At 40.2% G+C, this 14,581-nt stretch overlaps 1 protein-coding gene across 10 annotated transcripts in view; it reads right to left on the bottom strand.

The window, feature by feature from the left end:
* Positions 1-14,581, bottom strand: part of ELAVL1 (ELAV like RNA binding protein 1) — a 58,812-nt gene that overhangs the window by 41,543 nt on the left and 2,688 nt on the right. For all 10 annotated transcript variants that reach the window (XR_005827407.1, XR_005827408.1, XR_005827409.1 and 7 more), the window contains exon 2: positions 5,234-5,417. Coding sequence is in view for 4 of the 10 variants with exons in the window: in XM_040590610.1 (XP_040446544.1) it covers positions 5,234-5,405 (172 nt within the window). In the remaining 6 variants the exon portion in view is untranslated. The remainder of the gene's footprint in view (positions 1-5,233; positions 5,418-14,581) is intronic.

Raw genomic sequence — 14,581 nt, 5'->3', positions numbered from 1 at the left:
AAAAGGGCACTGCAGAAATCCCACATAATCATGTTCGTGTCAGGCTGGGGGCAAAGCTCAGCCTAGCTGAATAGTCTGGTCTTGTGCCTAACTAGTTAAGACATTTGGTAAGCACTGTACTGTTTAAGGCCGGATTAGTCAGATCAACACTGAACCAGGAATCACTGCACCGTGCTCCACTCGCACTTTAAGCAGATCTAACCAAAAACCACATTCTTGAATGCACATTTAACGAAACTGCATACCACCAAAAGTGATTAAAAAGCTAGGGAAAAAAAATCCAAGGTTAATGATGTATTCCAGTTCCACAGTTAACAGCAAAACTGCATGAACAATTTAACGGTTGTTTTCCAGGCAAAAGGAAGCAATTTCGGTCAAAGAGAATACTTTCCACAAAACAAGAACACTTAAGAATTCTGTTTCCAGACTGGAGTCCACTGCACTAGTAAAATGAATGGTTACCCTGTCATGCAAGCTAGAGTGCTACTTACTGCCTTTCAGATCTGAAAGCAGTGCAATAAAATCCTCCTTCCCTTCTTGCTTTAAAAGCTTACCAGGACACAGCCATTTGTTTCTTTTCCAGCTGCATCATTTCCGTGCAAGCCTTCCAGAGAAAACATCATGCAAAGAAAAAGACAAGGAAAAGGTGAAGATGCATACCGATCCCTGAGGGATTCCAACTACCTGGGAAGTGATTTCTTTTTGGTTCTGTAAGCCACGTGCACACTTGCAGCCTGAGTCAGCTCTAACAGCAAGCACTGCTGGAGATGGACCCCAGATTTCTGCACACAACCTTAACAAGTCATCCCAAAACATCCATTCTGCTCCGTGGTTTTCAGCAACAGTGGAGCGATGCCTTTGTCCCTGGCAGCTGATCAAGGGGTTCAACCTCAGCAAGCTCCATCAGAGCTCAAACTTACATAAGCAAATACAGACAGTGGAGAGGAAGCCCACTGTCTCCTTCCAGTGTCTGCACCGAGATGGCTGCATTTTGGTAGCTGACAGGTACAGCCAGCCTTTGGCACAGTCTAAAGGATCACATCCTAGATTTCCTAGAGTAGAAAGTCATGAGTGTTTTTTCATGAGTATCACAGGGATACGTTATTCCCTGCTCAAGCAGTACAGAAGGTGTGAGGGAGGGAACAAGAACCCTCAAGAAGTTGGATGCCTCCCTAACAAAATCAACTGCCATCAGATTGAATACTTTTACAGGGAGGTGCACGCAGCACACTTGTCACCAGGTACTCAGAGCAGGGCTATGGGTGACATGAGCAACAAAAAGATCCCAGAGCAGTTTGAAACCTTAAACACATGGGAAATGTTTAACCCAATCTTTTCAGATCTCTAAGACAGTTGGGTTTGAAAGCACCAACACTTCAGCAGAGTGAGGGGAAGAACAAAAATCAAATGCAACTTAACACTCATGGCAGCCTAACTTTCAGCTTTATCATTTGGTCCAGAAGGACTAAAAATCTGTATGCCTGCAAAAACAAGCAGACTAGAAACGACCAGGTTCTCTCAGAAAACTTACAGCTACTGATTAGAAGCATTTGCACTGCGTGCAATCAGATATCCCGACATGATGAGCCATCCACATCTGTGCTGCAAGAAATCCAGCAAGACTAGCATGGCAAAGGCCTGAATTTCTGTGTTAACGGATACTGAAGGAGGAGAAACGCTTGAAAAAATGTTCACCTGTAAAAGAAGTCCAACGCAGCAGACTGTCCAGAAAACCATACCCCAGAATATGGATGTCCCAGCAAAGTAAAGCACCCCCAGTGCAAAATATGGTACAGGACCGATTTCTTCCATTGAATCATCTATGATAGGAGGCAGTTGCTCCAAAAAAGAGGACTTTTAACATTATACACATTTGGCACCATTGAGTCTGAAATCAGTGCTAGAAGGCTACAGTCTAATCAGTACAGACTGATCAGACAAACCCCAGTACTATTTCCTTGCTCTCAGCCTCATGAGCCAGAGCCACAGGAAGAGAATATTTAATCAGCTGAATTGGGTCGATGGCTACTCACAAGCCTCAGCAATTACCACAAAAGGGCCAGGAGATGCAACAGTTACATCTCAGACTTGACACTGTGCCATACTAAATTGGGAAGCGACCTTCTCATGCTTCCCCAGGGCTCAAAGCCCCAAGATATGGCTAGTGCTAGTCTTAAGATCTGACAGAAAGAATGATATCCAAGTTCTATAGATCTCTTATGAAAATCCTGGACATCCACGACATACTCACCATAAATACAAGCACAGTGAGCAACAGAGCAACATCCCATTATTTGCCCGCTGACCCCAAGTACTGATTCACTCATCACAAGTTAAGCAAAGCCATGTCTGGAAGTGCTTAGGAATGCAATACACAAACTGAAGAATGACGAGACCAGCACCCTATCTTTCCAGTATGATCAGGAAGAGCTGAAGGAGCACTGCACCCTGTCTAATCTTCACCTTAGCGTGCACAAGCTTCTCTTTACAGTAACTGCAAAAAACAGGAAAAGAAGTTATCACATCTCAACAAAACAAATGCATAGCTATACTTTTACCGGCTGCTATAATCCATGTGTACACAAAGCAAAAAATTCATAGTAAGGAATGTAAACTGACACTATGGATTGCTGCTACTTTCAACTTCCTATAGCATTCATCAATAACAAAATAAGGGATAAGTAGCCTAATGGTTTCAAGAAGTTTCTCTAAATTGTATAAGCACAATCTAATACATGGAACATAAGATTGTTCTGTACCATGCTGTATTTGAAATAAAATCCAACAACATACATACTCTGATCATAATGAAATACTTTGCTAAAACGAAACTCTGGCTTTCAAATAGATTCTTGAATTTAAGTAATCAGTCTCCTGACAGCTAAGGCTAGTTCAGTAAATCATTAAAAACTGCATTCCAGGCAGAAGACATTTTCTGTCCTACATGTTTCACTAATAGAAAATTAATTGAGAAAAATAAACATATCAGTTATTGGTTTATGAAAAATAAGCATTATCAAGCAAGGATTGATTTTAATTCTGCAAATACAATCAATAAAGGCAACTCCAAAGACAAAATGCTTTAACAGAATGTCATGGTGGCACTAAAGCTGTAATTTCACTGAGAAAAACTAAACTGATCTAAAAAAAATTGCAACAAAAGGAGGAGTTACTTCCTTGCTGTCCAGGCCACTCAACCCCACTGCGTCTTATGTGCCAATATTATGACTTATCTGACCTCACAGAAACCAAGGTCAGGGAGCTAAACAGGTTTTTCTGCAGAAATGCAAGTGGTGGTGCACAAGGAAAGCAGAACTCTGCCACAAGACTGTTCTCTACAGGGGCAGCCAAACATCAGACCTGCTTAGAGTGGAGTTTCACAATACCTAAATCTTAATGCAAAAATGAAGGGGCAAAAAGAAAAGCAAAAGGAAGAAAAAAAAAGTGGCATTTTCAGAAGGTTCCTGAAGAAGCCAACTCGTTTTACTGATACTCCAAAACCATCAGTGAGCAAGAAGACTGGGAATTGCTTGTAACAGTGTTGCAAGTGAATGAAACATTAGGTAGCAACAAAATTAAGTGGTCTGACCAAGGCAGCCACCAAGAATTAAAACACTTGCAATCCCTTTAAAGAGAAGCCAACATTTTTGTCCACAGGCACCAAAGGACTCTATGCAACCCTAAAAGGAATTTTAGTCTCATTTTTTCAGAGGGTTGTTAAGAAAAATCTGAAGCACACAAGTATATGTTTTGGACTTTAAACTACCCACCGCTGTCAAGTTCCAAGTTAAAGTTAACCAGATTTTACCAGAGTATTTGATGCTACAGGGAACAGTGTGAGGTAGGCTCTCAAACTTCAGGTAATGATGTGTCTGGCTTCCCATTTAAAATATCCTTACCTCCTGTACAGACGATTTTGTGTTTAATTGAAAGTCTAAGGTGTGGATCAGCTGTGACATTTGTTAATGATAGCAACCCATTCATCAAGTAGTCTTATTTCCTTGGAAAAGCAGCCTCCAGAGCAAGCTTCTGCTTCTAAGCATCTCAAACTGTATGACTACATCTAGGTTGATAACTCAGCTACCAAAATATTCAAAGAAATCTGTATTTTATGTAAGTATTTCATGATGATTTTCCATATACATTCCATAAGTACAGACTTAGACAGCTATCATGTGAAACTTCATCTGAAAGAAATTAGGAGAACTAAAGAGGCATGGAAATCAGAGAAACCATTCTGAAAGTTTTTAATTAGTTCTCACATCTCTTCTCGAGCACATAAACTAAAGTCAGTTAAAATAACACAGAAGGAATTCTCATGTGTTTCATCAGCTTTCATGCAGTTTTTACACAGTGAAGTAGTTTCAGACCTGTTTCATTATGGATTAGATAGATAATGATCTAAGACAGTATTGCTAGGTTCTGAAATACAAGATCGAGCATGTGGAACAGCAAATTCCACAAGGAAATCATCTGCCGGCTGAGAACAAACAAGTATGCATAGCTAGTTAACAACACAATTGCTTTTGTTTACAGAAACAACCACGCTCTCCCACTAAATCCAAGATTCCATGAATTCTGAACAAGAATAACCAGAATTTAAATGTAGGATTAAAACATCTTTCCAGAGCAGATAAAAAGCTCCTGCAAATAAATACTTACGGAACCAGTTGCTTTACCAGCATTTTTTTGTTTGCAAGGAAACATGAAGTTTCACAAATCTGAACTGTTCATTCCTCTCATTTTTTAAAGCTATAACTATCAATCCTATTCAAAGAACTTACAAGTTAAATTCCTGAAGCGCTAAAGCCTACAACCATTTCAAACACATACCACACCTGTATTTTACTGATCAAAATCAGATCAAGAAATTTGTTTGCATATTTAGAGCTCTAGTAAGACTCAAAAATTCACAGACTGTAGGAAGAACAAATAAGCTGGTGACCAAATTCAAACTATTTTTAGACACGCCTATTGATGTTCAAATTTAGGAACAGTATTTCTTGGAATTCTTAACCATATACAAAACAGTCATTAACTTAGCCTTAAGTATTCTACCTTCCTAATCCTCAATGTCTAGTATTAGCACTACTGTAGTTACATGCATACTTGTCAATAGTTTGATTACACACACACACAAATATTTAATATTTCTACATCAAATTGCATTCAATTAAGTAATTGCTTGAGCAGTCTACCACAAAGTAAAAATTTCTTATATACTAGATTATACCTGCAACTTTGTCCCGAATAAGTTTTGCAGATTCAACTTCGCCAATACTGCTAAATAGACTCCGTAATTCATCTTGCGTCATGTTCTGAGGGAGGTAGTTCACAATTAAGTTTGTTCTACCAATATCATCCCTGCAATCTTCAGCCATGTGATCTTCATAACCATTAGACATTTTACAATATATCTGCAAAGAGAAAAATCCCACATAAGTTCTAGATCTTTGCATGTCAATAAGCCAGACTTCCTCCACCTGAAATAAGTTTGAATGTTTATTTTAAAAAACTGAGAACAAGCAACCCTTTCAACTACACATTTTTTCCACTCAAAACCAAAACATTTGTTGAAAATTCCAGAACAATTCACTCTTTGAAACTAACAAGCATGGCATTTTACAAAACTCTGTACCATTGAAGAGCTCTTAACATTTTTTTTTACATTAATAAAAAGCATTAAGACAGACTTTGCACACATTCCTGTAAACACCAAAGTATTCACAACAACAGAGTTAAAAATCACTTTCCACATGTCCAAGCACTTGACTCACCAGAATCAAAACTGCCACCTCAACCTTAATTCCAACCGTATGCTCCGAAATTTTAGAAGACAGAAAGAGGAGCAGCAGCAGCGAGATCTACTATACCCAGTTCAGTATTTCAAATGCGGACTATTTTCTAAATGTTTTTTCCTTCATGCTTTGCTTACCCTCCATCTTAAGGCCCTGTTATTGTTAAATAGTTGCCTTTCGGTGACCGCTTAATTGCATATAGGAGACAGGAATTTGTACTGGAAACCTAACTTTGGTGCTTGTTGAGTATTTGATAGTTTCTATTTTTGCACCTTTTTAAAGAAAGCCTAGAGAAAATACCCAGAAATTCCATCATATGAAGATACTCTCTGCCTTAATCAGCCATGAGCAGGGACTGAATCCTGATGGTTCAGATGCAAAGGACATCTACAGCTCAAACTCACAACAGCCCCATGATGCTCTTCCTTCGTGACCTGCCGGAATAATAAATTGTAAATTTTTTTACAACTACTTTGAAATCAGGATACCTAAACCCTATCCCTGCTACAGGAGAAAAGTGATGTCTAGAAGATTCAGCAAGTCTAGATCAGCATGTTCTTTCTGGAAGGCACCACCACGAGGAAGCTGATTTCTTGTATGGTTCCAGACTCTGGTTCTCAAGTTCACTGCTGCAGATTTGTTCATCTTCTCAGTCCAAGAACGTTAAACGTCTCTAGCTCCAAACCAACATAGTTTTGTTTAACAGTTCTTAAAAACAGCTGTGAAGCAGACAGAATTAACAGAAAAGCTGCTAAAAACCTGAAGTGAATTCATGGCTTCCTGATGCTCGGTTCAGCACTCCACACTGTTTGCGTGTTTTACCACAGAACCTGAACTCTTTGAACTATGTCTATGAACAGCATACAGAAACATCAATGTACACCATATACCTGCAATAATCTTATAAATGTGTTTCCCAATTCAAACTCCACCAGTAAGAGGCATAAAACCAAACACTTGGTTTTTGGAGGAAATTAAGGCTAATCTGAAAGGACTGAGTTTTTTGTCTTTAATCCGGCATTCTCACGACAGGAATACCACCTGAAGTTTGGCTGCATATAACTAAATCACCAATGCTTGCTTAGTTAATTATCTGTTCTTGCTATACTCTGTTTACCAGCTCTGTAAATTCAGATTCACACTGCTGTATTTCCAGAATCAAGGTAAATGAATGCTTCACCTGATGCAAGAGATCAGTCTAATGACAGATTCAAGCACCAGAAACTTAGCAACAGACTTGCAACTCTTAACTCCCTTCTGAAAGTTTAGTGTAAACCTTCCAAGTTCAACATGAAATCTGCTTCTCATTGCATCTCTCACTGCCACCTTAGAAGAGTTAATTACCACAGGCTCAAAGATAATTTTGCATTTACTTTAATAGGACTTTTGGCCAATACATTCATTTGGCTAAAAGAGTAACATAAGATGCTGTACAGAAGCAACTACTATTAAAATTCCTCTAGCTGCAGTCTGCCAGAGAACTGAGCATATTATCTGAAGCAGGTACCACTATCACAGTGCTAATCTTACCTGAGGGGATAATCAATCCAAGCTGTATTAGAACAGTTTAAGATACCATTGTTTCTCAGCCAGTAAAACATCAGGTCAGGTGTTCAGAAGATGCGAAAGCTTCTAGCTCATCTCTATGCACAGTGAGCCAGCAAGCCCTGCAGGACCATGTAGTTAATAACTGGCTGTTTGCCAATTTATTTTTGCATCAAGGTGGGTCAGAAGCACTCATATGACCACATACGCTTCTCAAAGAAGGTGATTTTGAGTTACAGCCATTGACACCACAAGACAACTATGTAGCATCAGCTTAAGAGTTTTGTGAAACTTACGGACCCCGCTGCCTTCTATGCCAAGGGCCCGAGCAGCAATGATCCACCGGCTTTATTTTACGGAGCAGGATCTACTACAGGATGAAGCTTTCCAGGGATTGCACCACTACTGACAATTATTTACAAGTTGAAAAAAAATGGAAAAAGTCAAGAACAGCACCTAGAAATCCTAAATCTAGAAAGTGAATGCTGTCTGCAGGAAGGGATTTTCAGTCTCCTCACCAGTAGCTATTGTTAAATCATGTTTAGCATTTATTTCATACTTTCTTCTTGCAAAGGTCAGATTTTAAATGACGATAACAGAGTACACCATTTGAGAACAAATCATAACTAATATTGAGATCAAGCAGAGTATAGATTTAATCTTTTTTTTTTTTTTTTTTTTTTTTTTTTTGGTAAAAGGATTAACAGCTTGCAGTTTAAAGACGAGGTCTTGCTCCCTCTCACCCACTGATCAGCATTTTACTCCCCATTTCTGTTTCAAGTGTCAACACGAGCAAGCGCCAGCACCCTTCTGTCCACAGGATAACCAATCTGCACCATGGAAGCAATGGAAACCTACACCAGGAGGGAAGCACTTTTTGTTTTGTCAGCAGTTTTAATCTGCTTTCCTTGCAGCAAGGTAAGCACCAGAGCTAATGGCAGAGGATAGGAAAGAAAGAGCAGATAACACAGAACTAGAAGCAGGGGAAGAGACACTCCCACCAGATGATTTTAAGCTGCCAGCTTGTCCCACTTGTGCCGTGACATTGTATCATTAAATACATGTTCCCTTCCAGCTCTGTCAGAACTGTCTGAGCACAACCTCAGAAAAGTTACTTGTTCTGCTAAATGACACTCAAACAGCTGAACCTTCTTTGCTCAAAATATCCAAGCCATAAAACCAGGTGACTTATGTCTTCAAAACTGTTTTAATGGAAGGCAGCTTTGCTTGCCTGTCCGGCGTAAAACTCAAGCCCTACAAGCACAACACACCAATGTGTTGACACGTACGGAAGTTGTACAGTACAATTAGAGTATTTAGTAAGCAAATGCAGAAGTGCTGAGATTTTTCCAGCTTTATGAGACAAAAGTTCAAGTTCCTTTCACTTTAACCCAATCTGCCCATGATGATACAAATCCTTCCTGCTGCAACGATTCTCCTCCTACCGAGTTTAATAAGTTACTATATACTTTAACACTTACCAAAACCAAAACCTTTTTTTTGGAGGATATTTCCTTATCCTCCAAGGTGTATCTGCTGCCTAAAAAGGTGGCACCACAGCTAGATACCAAGCATAGAAAACTCCTCAGCACACCAAGATGGCAAGCTACCAGAATTGTACGTGGCATCAAACAAAACTGACAGGAGTTTGGCAAACAGTCATCAACTTTAAATCATTTTACCACAGTCTCTAATCCCACTGTCTGCAAGACTTACCATCTATATCTCCCCATGATAAACAAGGGGTGCCTAGGGCATTGCTGATTCAGAAGCAATTAGAACTGTGAAGGAAGCTTTCCATCTACTTTTCTTCAGACATTAGGAAAAAAATTATGGGATGCCCTTGCATAAAGGCCTGGCAAACACTTTCATGGGCTATCAGGAATACTATGTCTTTATCGCTTCTGTGTGCTTTAAAGAAGAAAAGGAGAAGAGTGCTGATAAAGAAGATGCCTCTTTCTCCTTGATCTTTCACCAAGCACTTACACAATCTACTGCCAGACTAACACTTTCTAGCCATCCTGGAAGTTTGTGGGAAACCACTTCCTCCACTGGTGGTGAACAGTTCTCACGCCAGCAAGAATAAAAAGTGTCCCTGAAGAATCATTAACCTTTGCATACTGCAGAGAATTCCAAAAAGAAAAGGTGGTATGAGATGGTCAGTATGGATGACATGAGAAATGCTACATGAGAAAACAAGTTTTTTATTCTGCTGTCGCTGAAATATGTTGAGGGAATCTCCTGATCTTTCTTTACCAAAGAGAGAACGGTCAAATTGTATCAGTAAATATTCCGGGCTTGAAAACCAGGCCTAGGAACTAACTTGGATCTGTAACTTCACTAACTGATGTTTGTGAACACACATAGACATAAATCAGAAGTCTTAATGTACCGATATCCTCATCAAGGTCGAGGATGGATGGAAAGATGGCCTACCAGCTCCATTTGGGAAAGCTATCTGTATATGAGATGGATACTTCACAGCCTTTCCAAAAAAAAAAAAAAAAAAAAAAAGCTTTCAATTCTATATCCCCAAAAACGGAAATTTTAAGGCTAAGTTCCATTGCACTGCAGTTCCTGAAATGATTTTTTTTAAAAAAAACAACCAAACCCTGCAACAGCTTGTTTTAAAAGGCAGCCTTCTCTTTTTTTCCTGTGTGTAACGTACTCTCAAATTTATGATCTCAAGGACATAGAACAACCAACAGGAATATGTACTGTGCCTTGATCTTCCCTTAATTTTGGAGATGCTCAGATTCACATGGCCCAGCACTTTACTACCTGCCTCAAATATTGCTCATTCACGAACAGCCAGGTCTGCGTTCTCAGGTCTCTGGACTGCACTGAAAAGATTTCCAAGGTATTTTTTCCAGAAATTCGCACTGACAGTGACAATCACCTTCTCACAAAAGTGTGAAAGACCCCAGAAGGTTTAAAAGAAAAATTACACAAATGGTTCTGTCCACAGACCAATAGGAGCTTTTGCCAAATGACGCTCAGGATCTCCATCCAGAATTCCAGGATACAGCACCTAAGTCTTCCACTGTGACACATCTGCTAAGAAGAAAGACCTGTACAAGTCTCAGGAGATAATCTGAAACAGGAACACTGGCAAGAAAGATAACTGTCTTCAGACAAGAGGTTTAATATACCTTCACCTTGTTCACAGGTGTGCAAAGGCAGTAGACCACTACCAGGAGCACAAACTTGAATGCAGACACCTAAACAGATGATAGATGATAACGTGAGCATTTTAGGTACTGCAGAACTAAGACAGGAAATTCTCCAGGAGCAATGAATTCTGTGCTCTTTCATGCCAGCAATTAGCACCTTCATTAAAATCCAAGGAGCAGGTTTTATCACTCCAGCAACTGATCCATTCTCACTCACGCAATATAGTTCTCCAGGCACTGAAAGCCATGTAGCACTGCAGAGGCACAGGTGAGCGCTAACACCAGCTGTACCGAACACAAGAAGGTCAGAGCTACCTCAAACATATTTCTTGTCTTTGATATCAGAAGCACAAAGACTACACCAGTATCTGACACCTGGCCAAAGAGAGCCCAATGAACGCATTAAAGTATTGTGGCACAGTTTGTGGCAACTTCAACACTGGGAACGGGCCATAGAGAGCACAGGAGGGTTCTCAGACTACAGCAGAACAGAGGCTGCTGGCACAGGTTACTGACCCAACACCTCAGCCTTTCTTTGCAATGACATGCAAGTTAGCATCACCTGGGCCACACTATGCAGGAAATGCTTCAGCTGACAGTGTCTCACAGAGTCCCTACGCTGATGAATTCTCCTTGCTGGGGTTAATCCTGGTATATGAACAGGGATCCTGCACTGAAACAAGTGACAGCGGCAGAATTCTGCTGGTGAGCTGTCTTGAGCAACCAGGACTTCAGTCTCAAGGGTTTATTCTTAAATACACTGGCTGACCTCAAGAATCTTGATAGGGTGCTTCAAAGTAGACCTTCAGGGCTATACAAACAAGACACCTCCTCCTGTTTCTTCAGCACATGGATGATATTCGTTCACATGCCCCCCCCCCCCAGCGAGTCATGGTTGACTTGGAGGCAAACCACAAATTTGGCTATCTGTGTTGAACACTGCTCTACCACTCAATTCTGAAGCTGCTGAGCAGTCTTCCTTGGAGATCACACCTGAAATAGAAGAAAAAGGACACTACTGCATCCAGGGAAGCACCAAACAATCCAAACAGCTGCAAAAGACAGATGCAGAGGTGCTGAGATGTCCAGGTCTGACCACATGCCAAAAGCAACGCCACACACACACAGAAGGGCCTGAAGAGTCTCCACTAATTTTAAGCGTCCCAGGAAAACAGTTTTCAAGAATGATCCAACATAGTATTGCCATGCAAATACTTGCTTTGCAGCCAGCTATCGAGACAGGATTGAGAAACCAGAGTTTAACCAAGACATAGAAGGGACAGAACCTGGGAAGGAAGAGGGGGACAAACCCAGCATGTTTTCTTCTCAGAAATCACCAATAGCTGTAAGGAAAAGAATAGGTTTCACCACAGAAGCTGCTCCAGCAGCAAGACATTCACATACCTCCCAGAAAACAGAGAAAAAGTTTCCCAGTACTCCACAGCCAGAATACATCTCAATTTCTTAATCCAGACCTCTCTACATATGCCACAGATTCTTCCCCCATAATCTCCAAGAAAATCCCTTTTATTCTTTACACAAACTCCTTTCATCTTCCCAGCAGCTCTCCACATTACACCCCACAAGCACAGACCTCTCCATGAATATCCGTACAGACTGCAGGTCAATGACAATACAACACAAGACCCACTGCTATTTCACCTATGCTGCATTCATACAGCATTACTTCAAATAGCAGAGGATTTTAATCTCAACCAAACACCAAAAGCCAATTGAGGGGGGGAAATCAGCAAATCTACAGATACTCTCTTCAATTGAAAAATAACATTTATAGAGCATCTGAGGGGGAAAAAATGTTTAACATAAAAGGTTATCCTAGCAGGTACATGCAAAGTATAGGCCACATACTTCAAAACCTCAACTCAGATCTGAGCTATACGCTTAAGATTATTTCAATGTATACTTGGCTGTGATAATGCTTAAGTTTTCCTTATAAATAAAAAAAAATGTTGGTGCTAAGTAGCATGTCTATGTTTAAATGATACCTGATACTGTTTCCAAAAAGCAAGTCCATGACCACAAAGGAAGAATCTTGACCTCACCTTTTCTTGCTTGTTATACTTGCTTAGGCTGATTGACAGCTGCTCTATTTCATAAGCATGAATCTTACACTTTGCTGGAATAGCCATCTTCCTGAGCTTTCAAGTACAATGTTTGGGTACATATGAAAACTTCAAGGCAGAAAGTGAGGCATCACAGATTCCTTCCCCCAAAATGTACAGTTACCTTATTTCTTTTTTTTTTGTCCCACAGCGATCAACAAGGTCAGTATTCTTTCCCCCGTAGCTGTCTCATCTGACTTCCTCTATCCCACAGCTGCAGTATCTTATATCAGCAAGCAAGAGAAATTTAAATTTAATATTCAATTTGATTAATTTGGCATTTGTACTCTACTCCCTCCTCAAGAGTGAAACTAGCTCAGTCTACTGAAACATGCTAACGAAGGTCACTTTAAAAAGTTTGTCTTTAGACACGAAGATCCTTTCACACTGAAACTCTTAAGCGTTAAGCCACACAAGTTGCTTAACGTACCTGTACGTTCCTCCCATGCTAATGTGTAAGTTCTGTTTGTAAATCTGGTGACCAAATAGATCCTTCCTGCTTGCCAGTCCTTCAGATTTTTCAGAGTTAATAGATCTCATCTTTTTATTGATTCCTTTCCCCCTTTGCGAACCTTGAATTAAGACACTGCCCTTTTTCTCCTTAGCTGGACTAAATTTGAGATTCTAACATTTTGTCATGCTGTCAGTTCAGACAATAAAAATATCTCTGTACTGGAGGTGGCCATTACTAAAATCTACTACTGCATTTCCACAAACTTTATTTCCATATGCTAATCCAATGTTTCTTAGTACAACATATTTTAAGCTCCTTTATTTTTGTTTTATAACATCAGGCATAAGCCTAGTTTTAAGTGTATTACTGGTCTAACAATTTTCAACTGTCATAATTTTAGTATTTCATAAGGAATTAGCTTTACATATTCTTTAACAAGCAGATTTGTCTAAAAAGCTTTTAAATGCTTCTCTTAGTTGTTTTTATCCATGTTCACGTAATTACATCGTCAAGGTGAATGTTTTTGTCAATGCTTATATTGCCATTCAGAGACAGAAGGATCTGAGGCCAAAAAATAAGCTGCATTCTTCAGAGGAATGACCTCATTTTACCATCAGTCTGATGACCTATACTCAATTCATAGGAACAGAATTAATCAGCTAGGATGCTGTCAGAAATCAGATACAGACGGGCCATAATTACCATCCGCTGCTGCTGTAACATGAACGGGAGGATCAGGGCCTTCCGACATCATCTCTGCTCGATATGTACAACAAGGGCAATTGGAAACTACACAGCTGAAATACTAAGCACCTGCAGCTGGATCCGAGATTTTCTCGTCTTCCAAGGTTAATAGTTGGCCTTGACAGAGAGAGGAGGCTCTGCTCTGTGTTTCACATCAACAGCTTCCACAGTTGTTTTGTCCCTGGGTCAAAGACACTGACAGTTAACAGAGTTCTTGGGCTGAGAAGAGACAGCTGGACAACTTTATGCAGCTGACACTATCTCACCTTCTGCGCAGGTATTTAAAAAAGGACAGATTTATGATAAACAGATATATATATAAAAAGAAAGAAGTTATTATCTTCCTCGTTCTAGACAGTGTCAGACTGTCCAGCAATGGTCTCTGGCAATTTTTTTCACCTACAGAAAAAGCATCTGGAGACAGAACGGTTGCTGCGGGGGAACAACCCCTTTCCTATGCACAGGACACTTCCAGGAGGTGAGAAGAAGTGGACACAAGAACTGTGAATTCCAGACATTCTGACAACAGCTGCCCCACACATTGATGCATCCTAGGATTAGCAGCTGGTACTTTCACTTTGATGAGACAGGAAGGCAAGTGAAGTAACAAGAGGAGACAGCGTCCAACTTGTTCACCAGCATAAAAGAAGTAGCTGGAAATCCATCTCTGAAGGCTTGATGAGACATAACAACTTGCTACTGCACTCCTACAAGGAGGCCATGGAAGTAGTAGATGAGAGGAAA

The sequence above is a fragment of the Falco naumanni genome, chromosome 4 (genome assembly GCF_017639655.2).
Source record: "Falco naumanni isolate bFalNau1 chromosome 4, bFalNau1.pat, whole genome shotgun sequence".
NCBI classification, from domain to species: domain Eukaryota; kingdom Metazoa; phylum Chordata; class Aves; order Falconiformes; family Falconidae; genus Falco; species Falco naumanni.
This window is presented reverse-complemented; position numbering and strand designations above follow the sequence as displayed.